At 42.3% G+C, this 20,384-nt stretch overlaps 1 protein-coding gene across 1 annotated transcript in view; it reads left to right on the top strand.

Moving 5' to 3' along the window:
- Window positions 1–20,384, top strand: part of LAPTM4B (lysosomal protein transmembrane 4 beta) — a 117,535-nt gene that overhangs the window by 71,452 nt on the left and 25,699 nt on the right. The window contains exons 5-6 of the mRNA XM_077270920.1: window positions 6,578–6,676; window positions 12,498–12,593. Of these exons, the coding sequence (XP_077127035.1) occupies window positions 6,578–6,676; window positions 12,498–12,593 (195 nt within the window). The remainder of the gene's footprint in view (window positions 1–6,577; window positions 6,677–12,497; window positions 12,594–20,384) is intronic.

The raw sequence follows: 20,384 nt of genomic DNA, 5'->3' as shown, positions 1-20,384 counted from the left end.
TTTTTTCCTTTAATTGACCGGAGAACCTCTAAGGTATTACAGTAGAGGTCTACAGAAAGGATGAGGGGAAAAAATAGAGACCGTGAAAGCGTTTTCCTCGCCAGCTGTTCCGTTTTGATGATGTTCCTGTTTTGCTAATGAATTGTTCTCTCAAGTCTTCGACAAGAGCATCTGCAGCTTGTGCCGGCCGGTAACCGTTCATAATTGCAGTCGATAGTCCAGCGCCGTCGAGTAATGTGATCCTCTGGGCTGTTCTTCCAATACTTCTGTAGTATGCTGGCGCAGATCTGTGCAGCGATAACATCAATAATATTACTGCTTAGCTGGCGAGTTCCACGAAAAGCACCAGAGACGCAATGAAAAGGGAATCACATTGTGGCTTTCTCCCTCTTTCAGGCTGACGTCTATTATTCCAAGGTCCAAAATACTTTAGGTTAGATGATATTGTGTGAAGATCATTCGTCCCCAAGTCATCGTCCTCAATAAACCCTTTCAAGACTTTCTTCATTTGTTCGGGCTGCAAAAGTATCCCCAGATATTCGCTGCTGAGGTTATGTGCCTTCCAATTAATCCCTGTTGGGGCCCTACAATCTAGATTTTTTTTTAGTCTTATGGATTTTTAACCTTTTTATTTGTCTCCAATGGTTCTTGTGTTAAAGGGAATCTGCTGTTAGGTTTTTGCTATATAATATGAGAACAGAATAATGTAGGGGCTGAGACTCTGATTCCAGTGATGTGTCACTTACTGGGTTGCATGCTGTCATTTTGATAAAATCACTCTTTTCTCTGCTGCAGATCTAGCAGTGCTCTGAATGCTGAGCCCTGTATAACCGCCCATTCCTCTGATTGGCAGATATCTGAGTACACTCTACATTGACAAAAAGCTGCCAATCAATGGTGGGGGCGGGGTTACACAAAGAGCAGTTAATTAGGAATCAGAAGACACAGTTTATCAAAAGACATATAGAAGGGGTACATACTGTATATGTAGGTTTCACACAAAAGTACCTCTCTTTATTTAATTTAACTGAAAGGTAAATTAACACTGTGCACGTGAAGTATTGAAAAATGGTTAAAAGAGTATTACTTAATATCTATAAGGGACAATCTACCTATTAAATCACTAACAGTCCTTCAATATCTGACCGCGGAGGTTGGGACCCTAAAAGATGCGAAGTGGCGCCCCCCGCTCAACGATGCCTCACCCTCACTATCCCAGGATGGCTCTATTGCATATAACACTATTGCTGCTGCCCCTGCATGGTTCCCTTTCCCCCTCCATGGAGTGACATCGGCATACTCATCGCACCGGCGGCGTGGAGTGGTTCCTGGCGTGCTCCTTGTCTTCCGATATAGTGCGCGCCACAGTTCCTAAAGGGGCAGCGCGCACACATAGTCAAAGGTCCCCAGCCAATGGCTGAAAGGCATTTAGTATTAGTATGCACCTGCAAGATGACTCCCAGTCAATAGCTGGTAGGCATCTTGTTTAAAAGGCATCCTCCCCAATAGGGAAGTGCCAAGCAGCACAGTGAATCGTTAGTGAGTGAGCTGGTCTCCTTGTGAAGTGGTGAGGTCTTCTGGTCCTGGTGTGGTCAGAGTTTTGAACCCAAAGTCCCCTGGTCTTGGTGTGGCCAGAGTCCTGAACTCGAAGTCCCTGGTCCTTGTGCGTCCAGTAGTGAACTCAAAGTCCTTGGTCCTTGTGCGTCCAGTCCTGAACCCAAAGTCCCTGGTTCTTTGTGCATCCAGACCTGAACCTGCAGTCCCTGGTCCTTGTCCATGAAACACTGCCTGAGACCTGTGTGTCTGAACATGTGCCTATCCGAGCACCCCGTATATCCGGATTGCTACAACTAGTCTTTGAATCAGCCTTGTCTGAGATGCCGTACCAGTAATCATTCTGTAGAGGATCCAGAGCTTAGGCTGGTTTCACACTTGCGTTTTGATCTGCAGCGTTTTTTAAAAAAACGCATGTGGTGAAAAAACGCATGCAAACGGTGCGTTTTTTAGACGCATGCGTTTTTGCGGCAAAAAAAATGCGGCAAAACGCGGCATTTTCCCGCTTTTACATGCGTTTTTGCCCGCGTTTGCGTTTTTGAAACGCATGCTGAGAAGTGTGTGACAGCTGCCAATCATCAAAATCAACTAGAAAACACACTATTAGAATTAGCTAGGGTTAGGGTTAGGGTCCCTAGGGTTAGGGTTAGGGGTAGCTTTTTATTAGAATGTCCTGGTCACCAGGTCACTGATAAGCCACCCCCCACCATCAAGGTGATAAAGGGATCCAAACCCTAACCCTACCCCTAACCCTAACCATAGGGATCCAAACCCTAACCCTACCCCTAACCCTAACCATAACCCTTGGGATCCTAACCCTAACCATAGGGATCCAAACCCTAACCCTACCCCTAACCATAACCCTTGGGATCCTAACCCTACCCCTAACCTTACCCCTAACCATAACCCTTGAGATCCTAACCCTAACCCTACCCCTATCCCTAACCCTAACCATAACCCTAGGGATCCTAACCGTAACCCTAACCCTAAGGGTTAGGGTTAGGATCCCTAGGGCTAGGGTTAGGGTTAGTATTCCTAGGGTTACTAGGGATCCTAACCCTAACCCTAACCGTTACCCTAGGGATCCTAACCCTAACCCTAAGGGTTAGGATCCTAACCCTAAGGGTTAGGGTTAGGATCCCTAGGGTTAGGGTTAGGATCCCTAGGGTTACTAGGGATCCTAACCTTAGGGTTAGGGTTAAGGTTTGGATCCCTATGGTTAGGGTTAGGGTTTTCTTGTTTTTTTTGTGTTTTCTTGTGTTTTTCTATAAAAACGCATGTGTTTTTAACGCAAACAAACGCATGTGCTTAAAAACGCATGCGTTTACATAGACAGCAATGCATTTTTTTGCCGCGAAAAAACGCATGCGTTTTTTCGCGGCAAAAAAATGCCGCTAGAAATTACTACAGGTTGCATTTCTGCAAATGAACGCACGCGTCAAAAAACGCATGCGTTGCCGAAAACGTATCAAAACGCATGCGAAAAAACGCGTGCATTTTTAATGTTAAGTATAGGGAAAAAAACGCATGCTTTTTTTGCGTTTTTTAGCGCTAAACACGCAGCTTACAAAAACGCAAGTGTGAAACCAGCCTTAGCAGTCTGAACAGAGTCCTAGTCCTGTCCGTGTCAGCATACCTGCCCCCTGTGGTCAGCAGCTGTAGTACCAGGGTCTGCCTAGGAGTGGTACCTGGTGACTTCCTGCAGCCAAGCCTGACTCCACCAGCAGGAGCTCCAGTGGACACCTGGTAGCTGCTTAGCTATGCCCCTAATGAGTAAGCCCAGCACCGCGGCACAGTGGGTCCACAAAACTCTTGCGCCATCTGTGTGCGTAACATTGCACATCACAATTAGGATAGTCTGCATAAATAAGTGAACCCAAAAAGGTCAGATACAGATTGCCTCTGAATCATATGTCCGGCCACAAGGGAACCAATTAGAGGCCTTTCCCCAATAGAGGTAAGGTGCCATAATAGACAAACCTATAAACAAATATTAGGTCATGCATCAAAGACGTTACCTTTCTATATGAAAACCATAATTGGGAGATCAAGATAAAAAGCCCAGGATATATGCATACAGTATTGCCTTATGGCAATACTTATCTTCATATTAATTCTGTCTTGTCTTTATGCGTTTCGCCTCCTCTCCCAGTTTCATCAGGACTGGAGGCTTCCAGATATTCAAGCACAGCACTCTGATGTGTATCCATGTTAATTCATCCCCTCTGCCAAGATGCTCAGGGCCATCCACGGGCAGTGACAGTGAGCCATCATGGAGTGGGGGGACACTTAGTATCTTTTAGGGTGCCAACCTCCACTGTCATTTAGAGAAGGACTGTTAGGGATTTAATAGGGAGATTGTCCCTTATATAATTAGGTAATATTCTTTTAATCATTTTTAAATACTTCACGTGTGCAGTGTTTATTTAATTTATTTAAAAGAAAAATGAAGAGATAGTTTTAAAGTTATTTTTCTGTGAAACGATAAATGAGACACCTAGTCCTGCAGTGATGATCTCCTGCTGGTAAAACCCTGATTTTATTGAAGCAGCAATACACAGCCTTGTAAGTGACACATCACTGGAATCAGGGTCTCTGCCTCTACGTCATGCTGCTCTTAGATTACATAGCAAAAATCTGCTGAAATATTCCCTTTTAAGTTATTTTGTTGATGTGAGAGAACCTTTGTAAACTAACAATTTGCCATGGGTACTCAAGGAATGTAAGTAGTCAGCAATATATGGCTGGTCGGAGTCCACTTAGCTGATGACCACAGTTGTACCTAGAATCTCCTGCTCTTCAGAATCTATTATTTGGCCCTTACCTATCAGGTGCTATATATTACCAATATCTTTTAGATAAGAGGCCTGACATGACCAATCAAAAACTGATGCATTCTCATTTTGCTGATTCTCCTTCTTCATCATTATTATTATTATTATTTTTATCATGGGTGCTTTGCTTTTTTTATATACTGTTTGTTTCCTTCTTCTTTATGTCAATTCCCATGTTCCAAGTTTTTGTGCATCAGATAATCTATATATATATATATATATAATGTCTATAATGATACTGGTACAAAGTAAACAGCACTAAACAGTTAAAGGGTTTTCCCATCTTCGTAAATAAGCATTGTTGTCAGATACTGCTTGTAAGTGCAAGAAATTTATCAATTTACTGCTTGTTAAAATGTTCAGGCGTTCTTAAGATATTAACAGTTTTCTTTTGTTTACTTGTTACCTTGGAAACCGACCACCACTACTAGACAACAGAACATGCGCTGTGCGTAGAAGCTCTTTTCCATTGAACTTGTAAGCGCTGTTTTAAAGTCGGCCCAGATTGCTGGAGTGTAGTGTTACAGCCCAATCTTGGCCAGAGTGATCAACGGGAGACAGGTCCTGGGACGGGACACCTTGCACCATGGCCCCGAGTTTATGGCTCAGAGAGGTCAGGACAGGACAGAGAACGTGAGCTGAAGAGAGTGTCCCAAGTGGGAGTTCCAAGGTGTCAGCAAGTTGAGACGCTAAGTATTGGTCAAACTAGTTTCCTTAAGATGGAAGAGGAGGCGGAACTGCAGATTGAGAATAGGACTGTCACTAACTGGACTGTAGTAGTGTCCTTGGTGGTGGTGAAGACAGGGAAACTTGAGGCGGAAACACGTAAACTTGAAAAGGTGCGGAGAATGTGTGTGAAGATGCTCCATATTGTGAAAGTTATGCTCCCGCTATCTATTGCATATAGTCCCCACCAAGCTAGTGTTCAGTAAAAGACTATTTCTGAGTGGTGGTCTCCCTTAATGAACTTCGAGATCATAGCATGGCCAGGAATATACAAATAAAACTTAACCTTTAATAGGTATGTTAAAAATAACAACCAATGTATACCTCGGACACACACACATACATTATCACAAAGTGCAAGTGCTCATGGTTAACAGTGCTCAATTTAGACAGGAGCACTGACATTATTAGTCAGCCAGCCGGGTGTAACTTGCCACTGCAAGTATCCACATTTCTTTTTACTCTCCCCTGATGAACCCCCTGAACAGGGGAAGAATCGCGTTGGGAGGCTACACGGTTCATATGGGCAATCAATAAATACTGTAGGTCTACACTTGGGTACTGCCCTTGTTAGGGCAGGAGCAAAGCAGGGGCACGACAAGGAGAAATATAGGGATTATCCTATTATTGTATTTCACCCCTCCTCCCGCCATCCATTTTCCTCAGTGTTGGACAGACCTAGGAGAGAATGAATAAGAACCATTTTTTTAAAACTGAGCATTGTTAACCATGAGCACTTGCACTTTGTTACACTATGCACTTTGTTACACTATGCTATGATCTCATTGTTCCTGATTGGTTAGGTTCTTGTGGATTAGATCAAAATCTGATACTTTGGCTGATTTTTACCCTTATTGAACTTCCCAACATCTGGTCCTGGCCATGCCACCTGCATCATGCGACCTGCAAGGGCATAGAGCCCCCATAGACAAGGTCCACACACCCAGCCAGGACCCCCATTTTCATGTAACATGCCGCGGCATAAGAGATGAGTACCTAGGCTACCGCACCGCACCACGTTACAACCCCATGGTTTGTAGGATGCTTGACCATGTTGGCCCCGCTAATCTCACTTTTGTAGCTATGTACTTTATACTGTATTTCTATTCTAGGATATTTTCTTAGACAAGGTCGTAGTTATAGTTAGGAGGAACTTGCATCGCGTTGTCCTTTATTACTAATCTTACCAGCATCGTTGCTGCCCAATTCTGTAGATCAGACGTCAGCCCTGGATGTCTCTATAGAGCTCATTTCATGAGGCTTGAAAGCTTTCCTTTCACATAGATGTAATAGAAGTGAACGTGTCCCATATCTCTGCTTTTCCTTCTGTAATTCTGGCCTCTAGCAGACCTTTACAGCATTAATGTCTCACATTGTGAAGGATCGCAGCTGGAAACACTTTTCTAGGGAAGGATGGTTGACACACGCAATTTATTACCGTGTATTTTCTGTTTATCTTCCAGCCATCCAATTTTCCGTACAAGGAGGAGATCCTTTCGGTGAATCCCACATGCCTTGTTGTGATCATTCTCTTCTTTATTAGTGTCATTCTGGCTTTTAAGGTAAGTGCTTGTAGTTGTAAGGTGCTGTGGAATATGTTGGCGCTATATAAGTAAATATTAGTATTATATTATTATAAGTGCTTTTTAATTGTGGCACTCCAATAAAGGAGGCCTCAGCAGGCATTTTTATTACAAAAAGAAAAGCCATTAACTTCTATTACTTATTCTTCATTTTATTCCTCCTGGTAGCTGAATAGGAACTGTACTTTTGACATACTTTTCATAAATCAATAGTACAGTCAAAATTAAAGAAATTTTGTAATATGTTTTAGCAGAGAATTTTGCTATCTTCCCCATTTATCAGACACTCATTCCTCTCCCCCTGCATCCTGAAGTCATCCATTCTCGAAAGAAACAACTTGACTCGGTCTTGCTCAATCAAAATGGACTGAAAGATCACTGTGACGTCATGTGACAGAGCTCATTATACTCTATGGGAGGAGGAGGGTGAAAGAGGGAGACTGTTAGGATTGCTACTTCCAATAGGTGGCACTAGAGTTCTAGTTCTCTTCCTCTCTGAAGAGACAATTAGCATATTTCCCAGAGGAGCATTGCGGCTTTAAGTCTCCTCACCTCGACATGCTTAACATGTCATTCTCCGCAAGGAGAAACGATACTTCTTGGATCCCCTTCATTCAGTGACAAAGAGTTTGAAAATAGTGATGAAATGAAACATAAACTCTATTAGAAAGTTGTAGAATATTTAATCTGTAGAGTGATCCTGCAAGATCCTATCTCAGTATGAAGTAGGTGCAATAATAATAATACAGTATAAGCAAATATCTCCAAATAGAAATGTGGTATAGTTTTACTGATTCACTATGTCTCTTTCCTCATGTGCAGGCATTGCAGGACCTTCGGTATCCATGGTTACGTCCACTGACAGTTAGTTAGCTAGTTGCTAGTGGTCATAACCATGGATACCTAAGGTCCTGACGTGTCTGCCCATGAGGAAATAGACATAGGCTAATCAGAAAAACTATACTACATTTCTAATTTGATGTATTTGCTAATAATATTGTTATTACACCTAATACATATTGGCATAAGGTCTTGAAGATGGGAATAACACTTTATTGTTTTATTCACATAAAACTGAAAAAAAACACTTTAGGTCTATTTTGATAATTTACCTTTTATTTTGCAAAAACTAGGCTTAATAAAACAGTAATTTCCCTCACTCCTGTTTTATTGGCTGCTCTCACATCTACAATTATTATTTAATTTCTGTGGAAGTTTGGATGGCGTCCTAGGGTTATACATCTGTTCAGGCAACACTTGTATAAACACTATTATGGCCCAATTTTTGCTTTGGCGCTCTCTTTATGAGGCACTCACACTAATCTCACCACGTGATGCCTCTAGTACATTTTCTATCACATACATTTGGAATATAATTCCCATGATGACTTTGGGTCTGGGCCTCTCTATAAAGAAAAGTATTGTATTTGAACTTGTGAATGGAAACCGTGACCAAATGAAGCTTTGTATGTCAATTCTCCATTGTCCATTTTTTTTAACCCTTTCCAGGCGGATGTGCTAGAAAAGTTTGGGCTGGACTACTGGGACCGAAGCAGTCAGCAAGCTTGGCTCTTTTATATTTATGTTCAGAAAGAAAAAAAAAGTATATTTTGATCAAAATGTATAATTAAAAAAAATGAAATATTAAAAGGAATCTGTCACCATGTTTCTGAGAGAAACATAATGTAGAGACAGAGATCCTGATTCCTGGGATGTGTCACTTAGTGAGCTGCTTAGTGCAGTTTTGATAAAATTACCATTTTATCAGCAGGAGATTATTACTAGAGGACTAGTAAACCTGCCTCCATGTAGTCCTCCATATTCATAAGCTCTGCATAACCCCGCCCCAACACCTGATTGGTAGCTATTATTATTATTATTTATTTATAAAGCACCATTGATTCCATGGTGCTGTACATGGGAAATCTATCATGTACACAGCTATCTGTGTACATTGTGCATAGGCGGAAAGCTGCCAATCAGTGGTGTGGGCGGGGTTATACAGATCTCAACATTAGGCCGGTTTCACACGTCAGTGGCTCCGGTACGTGTGGTGACAGTTTTCTCACGTACCGGAGACACTGACTCACGTAGACACATTAAAATCAATGTGTCTCTGCACATGTCAGCGTGTTTTCACGGACCGTGTGTCCATTTGAAAAACACGGAGACATGTCAGTGTTCGTGGGAGCGTACGGATCACACGGACCCATTAAAGTCAATGGGTCCGTGTAAAACACGTACCGCACACGGATGCTGTCCGTGTGCCGTGCAGGAGACAGCGCTACAGTAAGCGCTGTCCCCAGCGTGGTGCTGAAGCCGCCATTTATCCCTTCTCTCCAGCAGCATTCGCTGGAGAGAAGGAATGAAAAATCATTGTTTTTTTATTTTTTTGCTGTTAAAATAAAGTTCCTGGTAACCAACCCCCTCCCACTCCCTCCCACCCCCTCCCACCTCCTGTGCGTCCACCCGCTGGAAATAAAATACTCACTCAGCTCCCTCGATGCTTCCTCTCAGCGCCGCAGCTTGTCCTGTATGAGCGGTCACGTGGTGCCGCTCATTACAGTGATGAATATGCGGCTCCACCTCCAATAGGGAGGGAGTGGGATGGGGTTGGTTACCGGGAACTTTATTTTAACCGCAAAAAAAAACAAAAACAATGATTTTTCATTCCTTCTCTCCAGCAGACGCTCCTGGAGAGAAGAAATGAATGGCGGCTTCATCACCCAAAGCAGGGGACAGCGCTTACTGTAGCGCTGTCTCCTGCACGGTCCGTGTGGTACCCAGTCGGCACACGGGCGGCACACGGCTGCCGCACGTGTGCCACACTGATGTGCCATGTGAGCACACGGACACACGGACACGGATAACTCCGGTACCGATTTTTCCGGTACCGGAATTATTTGGACATGTGAGACTGGCCTTAGAGAACTGCTAGATATGCAGATGATAAAACTATAGGTTTATCAAAATCACAGCACATAGCTCAGTAAGTGATACATCCCTGAAATCTGGGTCTCAGCCCTTACAATATGCAGCTCTCAGATGGCATAGTAAATACCCGGTGACAGATTCCTTTTAATGAAATCAAATTGAATTGAAAAAAAAAAACAGTTTTAATTTTTTTGCTAGTTTCTTTTTTTTTATGTAACTTTCTTCATAAAAAAAGCATATTTTATTCTGATTTTTTTGTTTTCTGTAGCTCACTTGTTAGTTTAGCTGTATAGATTGAGTCAGAAAAAGTTAATTTGGGTCAGAATGTATCATCTATAAATGAAATTTAAATGAAAAAAAAAAATGCTGGTAATAATTTTTTTATTAGTTTATCTTTTTATGCGACTTTTCTCATAAAAATAAGGAAAATTCTGTTAAAAAGTTATAATAATTTGAAAGTAAGCTAACTGATGACTGCTCCTTTTCCCAGATGAGGGTATACACGATTATAAGGGTCTGCTCTTCCCTGGTCTTTAAATAATTGAGCTGAACGCCATCACTTTCTGGGCATTATATTTGTCTATTGACGTCTTTCTATCAATTAACTCCAGTTCACTGCATTGTCATAAGGAAAACTTATTCTGCCGTACAGAATTATACAGGAAACTCAAGAAAGTGTGTATGTCCAGTAAGACTTCAATTAAATTTGGACAAAGGCTCATGTTGACGGCCATATATTCGGTCCATGTCGAATCCAGCAAAACATCGGATTGCACTTGGACCAAAATTATTCTACTATGGGGCCGATTTGTTCCTGGAACAGAGTCTATCCAAGGAAAAAAAATCGCAGCATGCCCGAGTTTGATCCAATATTCGTATCACACTTGGCCATGCAAGTCGATGAATGCGTGAAGACCATCGGGCTGATCGTATCTGGGTGCAGTCTGATTTCCGCGGACTGGCAGAATGAAGAAGGTGGAGACATTTTTGTCTCCATCTTCTTCTCATCCGAGAGATTGGAACACATTATACTGACACATCAGAGTGTGAGAGAATCTACGGACATCTACACCTGTCCTAAGAAGGAATCTATATAGGTCTATTTCTCCTTAAATACCAGTTTTCTCATACCCACAAAGGTCTAAAGCACAAATTCGTTGACATTTGATGACATTGTCCTTGGGATTAGTGTATGCTTATGAAACGACTAGAGATTAGATCTTGTACAGTCATGGCCAAAATTGTTGGCACCCTTGAAATTGTTCCAGAAAGTTAAGTATTTCTCCCAGAAAATTATTGCAATTACACATGTTTTGTTCTACACATGCTTATTCCCTTTGTGTGTGTATTGGAACAACACAAAAAAACTGACCTATGGGTCATTGTCTTGCTGGAAGACCTGTGACCTAGGGTTTGCGTCCTACTTCATGGGTCTTCCAGCAGGACAATGACCCCAAACATACTTCAAGAAGAAACAGATGGAAACAAACCGCTGGAGAGTTCTGAAGTGGCCAGCAATGAGTCTGGATCTAAGTCCTATTGAACACCTTAAAATTACTAGTGGGAGAAGGCGCCTTCAAATATGAGAGGCCTGAAGCAGTTTGCAAAAGAAAACTGGTCCAAAATTTTTGTTGAAAGGTGTAAGAAGCTTGTTGATGGTTACAGAAAGAGATTAATTGCAGTTATTTATTCCAAAGGGTGTGCAACCAAATATTAAGTTGAGGGTGTGAACAATTTTGTTCTGCCCATTTTAGGGGTTTTGTGTGAAATTATGTCCAATTTGCCTTTTTTCTCTCTGTTTTTTTTTTATTTGTTCCAATACACACAGAGGAAATAAACGTGTATAACAAGACGTGTGTAATTGTAATAGTTTTCTGGGAGAAATACTTCAATTTCTGGAACAATTTCAAGGGTTCCAACATTTTCGACTATGACTGTATGTGAAACATTTCATGACATATAAAATATGGACACAATTATAAATAGTCACAGATCTTCAGCTTATGCTGTTTTGACTAATAGTTAAAGTGTCCGTCAGGCCACGTTCACATGTTCAGTATTTGGTCAGTATTCTGCCTCAGTATTTAAGAGCCAAAACCAGGAGTGGGTGATAAATGCAGAAGTGGTGACGTGTTTCTATTATACTTTTCTTCCGATTGTGCCACTGCTGGTTTTGTCTTACAAATAAATACTGATGTAGCAACCAAAGAAAACCACGACAAAAAAATCCCAAATATAATTTAAATAGTCAATATCAATTTATTAAATGATCAGGTAACAGATGACAAAAAGAATGGACAAGGAAGGGAGTACAACCACTAACACATGTCAAAATGAGGATGCTCACAGGACAAGAATTATATCAAAAGAATATACTGTATATACACAGGCAGACAGGAACATGTATACTACTGTTAAATACCGTTGTATATAAGTATTGCACAATTCCCATAGTGCCTAATCCACACAAAACCTGGCAATGGGATGTAGAGCATAAGTAAAAGGGGCAAGGTAAAAGCCACTAAAGTAGGTGATATAAATACCCGTAATATGCCAGGAAAGAGTCCAGGAGCGTCCACCCCGACGCGCGTTTCGGCGGTATAGCCTTTCTCAAATACTGATGTACAATACTGAGTGTATGAATGTGGCCTCATAACTTTTATCTACGTCACTTCGTAGAACATATACAGTTAGAAGAGATTAATGATGACTGATGCCCGCTGCAGATACTGTGACTTCAGGTCGCATTTTATACATATGTACTACAAGCAGAGGCTTTATATAATTCCTCACTTTTTTATAATGATGTCATTTGTCGCAATTAATTGTATCATCCAATTGAAGTGAGGCTTGTGTTTGTACCTAGGCTTACTTGATTAGCTGCGTGTGGAACTGCTACCGGTACATCAACAACCGGAACTCCTCAGATGTCCTCGTCTACGTAACCACCAATGATACAACAGTGAGTCTGTATTTTCATTTGTTTTGCATGATGATGTAGAGATTTTTTTTTTTTAAATCATACATCTTGAAGAGGGTGTGTGATTTTATAAACCCACTGTTAATTACAAATTTAGAATCTTCCTCTAATAGCAAAAGCCATTGGGACCTGAAACTTTCTTGCATTCAAATGGACTGTCCATTGATTTAATTGCGTACAGTGTAATGCCTAATTTTTCCTGCGGGGGTGCTGCAGGAAAATGGAGAACTTCCTGGCACTGTAGAGAACTTGTCTACTGTCGTATTGGTTTCTACTGACACCTGCTTTCTACATGTACATCTTTTAGATAAAGGTAAATTATAAAGGTCAAATGTATCTGCCTACAACTAGCAGTGGGCAAAGATTAATAGTTTACTGTTTTATTAAAGGGAACCTGTCGCCCCCAAAATCGAAGATGAGCTAAGCCCACCAGCATCAGGGGCTTATCTACAGCATAAGCCCCTGATGTATCCTGCAAGATGAGAAAAAGAGGTTAGATTATACTCACCCAGGGGCGGTCCCGCTGCGGTCTGGTCCGGGGCCTCCCATCTTCTTACGATGACGTCCTCTTCTTGTCTTCAGGCTGCGGCTCCGGCGCAGGTGTACTTTGTCTGCCCTGTTGAGGGCAGAGCAAAGTACTGCAGTGCGCAGGCACCGGGAAAGGTCAGAGAGGCCCAGCTCCTGCGCACTGCAGTACTTTGCTCTGTCCTCAACAGGGCAGACAAAGTAGGCCTGAGCCGGAGCCGCAGCGTGAAGACAAGAAGAGGACGTCATCGTAAGAAGATGGGAGGCCCCGGACCGGACTGCAACTCCCATCGGACCAGAACCGCAGCGGGACCGCCCCTGGGTGAGTATAATCTAACCTCTTTTTCTCATCTTTCAGGATACATCGGGGGCTAATCTTCAGCATTACAGAGTGCTGTAGATAAGCCCCTGATGGCGGTGGGCTTAGCTCACCTTCGATTTTGAGGGTGACAGGTTCCCTTTAATGTGTTCTTTATTATTGATTTAAAGGGGTATTCCCATGTTTGTCACTAGTGGCAGATCACATGATAGTCTATAAATGTCTGATAGATGCAGGTCCTGCAACTGGGGGAATGGAGAGCTGGCTTCTCCACTCACATCTATGGCCTTAGTAATCACCGTCCCTCCACCCTAGAGACCTTATAAAACAATTACTCCTTTAGCATAATGGCTTCCAGAGAGTTAATTAGATTCCATCTTGGTTAGTTAGAACATGTATAGGTGGTACATTAACATTAATAGCACGTTGACTTCTCATTCGGGGGTGTAGGCGAGGGATCTGTAAGGCAGTATATCTGTCCTCTCTCTTCTTTTGGGGGTTTATTAAATGTTTTATGTATTCTGGAGCAGAAAGAGGGGGGTGCACTTTAATGCACTTTAAAAGAATACATACTGTTTTCAGGGAATTTTTTGTGGGGGGTCTCTGAATGGAGTGAAAGTCAAGCATTGACACCTCCGGTCCATTCGTTCTATAGAGGACTAATAGCCGAGCTCTGTACTCCACTCTCTCCAGCAGTCCCATGTAAAGAATGGAGTGATGATGTACTATACATGCCTGACCCTCATTCCATTCTGCAGAGTCCTGTTGTCAGGGTTGTGGGTTGCATACAGCAATTAGTACATTATCAGATGATAATTTTTAATCCTGGTATAAAATCTTTAACCCTTGTGATCCTAAAGGCAGGGCCAGTTTTAGAGACAGTGAGCAAAATTAAAAGTGGGTTCCCAAATGCTAAGGTTTTGCCCCATTGCACAGAAACATTTAGAGAGTATTCATGCAAGTCGAATTCACGGCATTAAATGAGTACTGGTTATATTCAAGTTAATCATTGGTCATGTACACATAAGCCAACAGACAATCACTAATGTGGAGAGAATAATCACTAATGTGGAGAGAACAATCACTAATGTGGAGTAAACAATCGCTATTGTGGAGAGAACAATCACTAATGTGGAGAGAACAATCACTCATATGGAGAGACCAATCACTCATGTGGAGAGAACAATCACTAATGTGGAGAGAACAATCACTCATGTGGAGAGAACAATCACTAATGTGGAGAGGACAATCACTAATGTGGAGAGAACAATCACTAATGTGGAGAGAACAATCACTAATGTGGAGAGAACAATCACTCATGTGGAGAGAACAATCACTAATGTGGAGTGAACAATCACTAATGTGGAGTGAACAATCACTCATGTGGAGAGAACAATCACTCATGTGGAGAGAACAATCACTCATGTGGAGAGAACAATCACTAATGTGGAGAGGACAATCACTAATGTGGAGAGAACAATCACTAATGTGGAGAGAACAATCACTCATATGGAGAGACCAATCACTCATATGGAGAGACCAATCACTCATGTGGAGTGAACAATCACTCATGTGGAGAGAACAATCACTCATGTGGAGAGAACAATCACTAATGTGGAGTGAACAATCACTCATGTGGAGAGAACAATCACTAATGTGGAGTGAACAATCATTCATGTGGAGAGAACAATCACTCATGTGGAGAGAACAATCACTCATGTGGAGAGAACAATCACTCATGTGGAGAGAACAATCACTCATGTGGAGAGAACAATCACTCATGTGGAGATAACAATCACTAATGTGGAGAGGACAATCACTAATGTGGAGAGAACAATCACTAATGTGGAGAGAACAATCACTCATGTGGAGAGAACAATCACTTGTGTGAAGAGAACAATCACTAATGTGGAGAGAACAATCACTCATATGGAGAGACCAATCACTCATGTGGAGAGAACAATCACTAATGTGGAGAGAACAATCACTCATGTGGAGAGAACAATCACTCATGTGGAGAGAACAATCACTAATACAATCATTCTGTCCCCACCTACACGATTATGTTATTGGCAGCACATAACTTGTTTACACGAGGCCATGTGCTGCCGATTATGGTGATTATTATGCAGGCCTAATCCCGTCTCCCGACATATTACCATTTTTGCTAGTTTGTCGGGCAGTTGCTGACCTGTTTACATAGACATGTAATCGGAAACGAGCATTCCTATGAACGCTTGTCTGCACTGACGGTATTTTTTAAATTAGATAGATACCCCCTCCCTGGCTTCTCTGCTGTTCCTCCAGACTCCTGCAGGGCAATGGACCATTGGTCACATGACTATGATGTTATCAAAGGTCCTGTACACTCCTAACCTCAGAAACTACATAGTGAATGCCTGATCTTATCATTGCAGTTTCTGGGGGGGGTTTTTTAAGGCAGCCAGCCCAAGGACTAATTGTCCCACCAAACCGGCAGCAGTGCAGGGTCTTGCAGGGGGCCCAAAATATATTTTTTTTCTACAGGGGGCAATCAGCTGCACATATTAGGCTCCTTTTATAAAAAAAAACCCTCTATGATATGTCGTTAATTGCAGAAACACATAAATCTACCTATGTTGTCAGTGGTATAATTGTTCTACACAATTGCGAAATACTACCATGAACTGAAGAACCCATCTCCAGACTCGCACGTTTGCATAAATATTGACACCTAAGTGAGTATTTCCCACACTGCCTGTAAATGATCCTTTCAGAACACTTTGTCTGACAGTAAAGCTGCACTTGGCACATAGGAGAACTTGTCTGGATAATTTGAAGCAAAATTAAAAAAGACCGAACAATAGAGATTTATTCCAATGGGGCAATGTTTTACATATTATGTAAAGAAGTGGAAAAAATCATGGAAAAAGAAACACAGAGCCTGTTTTCCTATCCCTGAAAACCCTTTTAAAGAAAAAACAGACACAGACCGATTATTTTGGTAGGGAAAAGTATATATACTGAGAAGCTGGACTTTTTGGTTTCGGGCATTTTGGATCCACCGTATTCATAGTGACTCAGATCTTTAAAAATACATTAACCCATAATCAGAGGCATGGTTTGATTAATTAGAAGCTCTGTTATAGATTTTATATAGGGGCGCTTTAAATGGCAGTCATAGTACTGGTACTCAGACTAATGTTATTCAGTGGGGCAGTGTGGATGCACGATTTTTTTCAGCGACAGAGTCTGCATGCTGCAATTTCACTTTGAAATTGGAAGACACTCAGTTGTTGGGTTCGTGGAAAACAACGGACTGCACTTGGATGACATCTGAGTGCAGTCCAGTTTCCACGGACTCAAACAATGGAGAAGATGGAGAAATGTTGTTCTCCATCTTCTCCTCACAGTGTATTCTCTTCTGAGAGAATCAAACCACACTATGCTGACACTGATCAGTGTCATTCACATAATTGGCCCGATTCTTTTGGATGAGAGAATCCGCAGCCGTCTGACCATAGCCTAAGTGTAATAATGAGAGGGTGGGAGACTGGCACATGTTTAGGAAATCCCTGAAATCCCTATTACAGCTCCATACAACCTGAAACCATAGTCATAGCTATAGGGTGTGTACACCTGAGCCATGGAGTCCCAATGGGCCTTCCGGCTCCTCTGCCTGCTTTATAAATGGCATATGGCAGGTCAGACGCCATTCCACAGGTTTCACATCAGGACTCAGGAGCTTTTGATTACACCTGTGTTTTCATGCCTCAGATTGTATAGGACGATGTACAGAAGGTTTTTTCTTTGCCATGTACATGAGGTCCACATTTGTTTGTTTGCAGTGGAAACTTATTGGGGGTTGCAGCACCAGAACCATTACTAATGTGATCCTTCTGATCATTCTGATTACAATTATGGCTTTTTAATAAGTCATTTTCTTTTTCCACCTCATGGACATTATCACATGTATTCCAGTCAGTAAATCGAAATGTATCCCATATTGTGGACTGTATATTACCTAATATTGGACTGGCTGAAAAGAAATAGTGTGTCTGATAGAACATTCAACTTTTTTCTTATATAGACTACACACTAAAAATGTCTGTACACATGGCCCCATCGAGAAGCATCGAGACTGGGACTCCAAATCCATCCATGTCCATGAGTTTTGGCATCCTCTATAGGACCAGGTTGTGTTCCTCTATAGGACCAGGTTGTGTTCCTCTATAGGACCAGGTTGTGTTCCTCTACAGGACCAGGTTCTGTTCTTCTACAGGACCAGGTTGTGTTCCTCTACAGGACCAGGTTGTGTTCCTCTACAGGACCAGGTTGTGTTCCTCTACAGGACCAGGTTGTGTTCCTCTACAGGACCAGGTTGTGTTCCTCTACAGGACCAGATTGTGTTCCTCTACAGGACCAGGTTGTGTTCCTTTACAGAATCAGGTTGTGTTCCTCTACAGGACCAGGTTGTGTTCCTCTACAGGACCACATTGTGTTCCTCTACAGGACCAGGTTGTGTTCCTCTACAGGACCAGGTTGTGTTCCTCTAGAGGACCAGGTTGTTTTCCTCTACAGGACCAGGTTGTGTTCCTCTATAGGACCAGTGTTGTGAAATTGGATTCTGGGCTCCCCCGGTGGCCACTTGTGGAATTGTACTTGTGTGCATCATCCCCTCTGTTCACCTGCTCCTATCAGGATGTGGGAGTCGCTATATAACCTTGCTCCTCTGTCAGTTTCATGCCGGTCAACAATGTAATCAGAAGCCTTTCTGTGCATGTTCCTGCTACTAGACAACTCCCAGCTAAGTTGGACTTTTGTCCTTGTTTGTTTTTGCATTTTGTTCCTGTTCACAGCTGCTGTTTCGTTACTGTGTCTGGAAAGCTCTTGTGAGCGGAAATTGCCACTCTGGTGTTATGAGTTAATGCTAGAGTCTTAAAGTAATTTCTGGATGGTGTTTTGATAGGGTTTTCTGCTGACCATGAAAGTGCCCTTTCTGTCTTCTTGCTATCTAGTAAGCGGACCTCGATTTTTGCTAAACCTATTTTCATACTACGTTTGTCATTTCATCTAAAATCACCGCCAATATATGTGGGGGCCTCTGTCTGCCTTTTGGGAAAATTTCTCTAGAGGTGAGCCAGGACTGTCTTTTCCTCTGCTAGGATTAGGTAGTTCTCCGGCTGGCGCTGGGCATCTAGGGATAAAAAAACGTAGGCATGCTACCCGGCCACTTCTAGTTGTGCGGCAGGTTTAGTTCATGGTCAGTATAGTTTCCATCTTCCAAGAGCTAGTTCTCATATATGCTGGGCTATGTTCTCTCGCCATTGAGAATCACGACAGTTTGACCGGCCAAAAAAAAAGGGTTAAATTACTGGCTGAGAAAGGAGAGAAAAAAGAAGTCTGCTACAATTTTTTTTTTTTTTTTCCCCTCTGGTTCTGAGTGTGCTCTTGATTGAATCACTTGCTGGTCTGCCTATGCTGCAGCCTTCCTCTCTTTCTCTCCTTCTTATCCTTGAATGGCTCTGTGTTCACCTGTTTCAAATGGATCTTCAGAGTGTAGCTACAGGTTTGAATAATCTCGCCACAAAGGTACAAAATTTGCAAGATTTTGTGGTTCATGCACCTATGTCTGAGCCTAGAATTCCTTTGCCTGAATTCTTCTCGGGGAATAGATCTCACTTTCAAAATTTTAAAAATAATTGCAAATTGTTTTTGTCCCTGAAGTCTCGCTCTGCCGGAGACCCTGCACAGCAGGTCAGGATTGTAATTTCCTTGCTCCGGGGCGACCCTCAAGACTGGGCTTTTGCATTGGCACCAGGGGATCCTGCGTTGCTCAATGTGGATGCGTGTTAATCCGGATCACCAGGAGGTTATTCGCTTTCTGGTGCTGTATAATCTACATGATGTTTTGGTGCTGGGATTGCCATGGCTGCAATCTCATAACCCAGTCCTCGACTGGAGAGCTATGTCTGTGTTAAGCTGGGGATGTAAAGGAACTCATGGGGACGTACCTTTGGTTTCCATTTCATCATCTATTCCCTCTGAGATTCCTGAATTCTTGTCTGACTTTCGTGACGTTTTTGAAGAACCCAAGGTTGGTTCACTACCTCCGCACCGGGAGTGCGATTGTGCCATAGACTTGATCCCGGGTAGTAAATACCCTAAGGGTCGTTTATTTAATCTGTCTGTGCCTGAACACGCTGCTATGCGAGAATATATAAAGGAGTCCTTGGAAAAGGGACATATTCGTCCTTCGTCATCTCCCTTAGGAGCCGGTTTTTTCTTTGTGTCTAAGAAAGACGGCTCTTTGAGACCATGTATTGATTATCGACTTTTGAATAAAATCACGGTTAAATATCAATATCCGTTACCACTGCTTACTGATTTGTTTGCTCGTATAAAGGGGGCCAAGTGGTTCTCTAAGATTGATCTCCGTGGGGCGTATAATTTGGTGCGAATCAAGCAGGGGGATGAGTGGAAAACCGCATTTAATACGCCCGAGGGCCATTTTGAGTATTTGGTGATGCCTTTTGGTCTTTCAAATGCCCCTTCAGTCTTCCAGTCCTTTATGCATGACATTTTCCGCGATTATTTGGACAAATTTATGATTGTGTATCTGGATGATATTCTGATTTTTTCGGATGACTGGGACTCTCATGTCCAGCAGGTCAGGAGGGTTTTTCAGGTTTTGCGGTCTAATTCCTTGTGTGTGAAGGGTTCTAAGTGTGTTTTTGGGGTTCAAAAGATTTCCTTCTTGGGATACATTTTTTCCCCCTCTTCCATCGAGATGGATCCTGTCAAGGTTCAGGCTATTGGTGATTGGACGCAACCCTCTTCTCTTAAGAGTCTTCAGAAATTTTTGGGCTTTGCTAACTTTTATCGTCGATTTATTGCTGGTTTTTCTGATGTTGTAAAACCATTGACTGATTTGACTAAGAAGGGTGCTG

The sequence above is a fragment of the Ranitomeya variabilis genome, chromosome 6 (genome assembly GCF_051348905.1).
Source record: "Ranitomeya variabilis isolate aRanVar5 chromosome 6, aRanVar5.hap1, whole genome shotgun sequence".
Classification (NCBI taxonomy): Eukaryota; Metazoa; Chordata; class Amphibia; order Anura; family Dendrobatidae; genus Ranitomeya; species Ranitomeya variabilis.
Note: the sequence above shows the minus strand (reverse complement) of the source record. Positions and strands in the feature narration are given on the sequence as shown.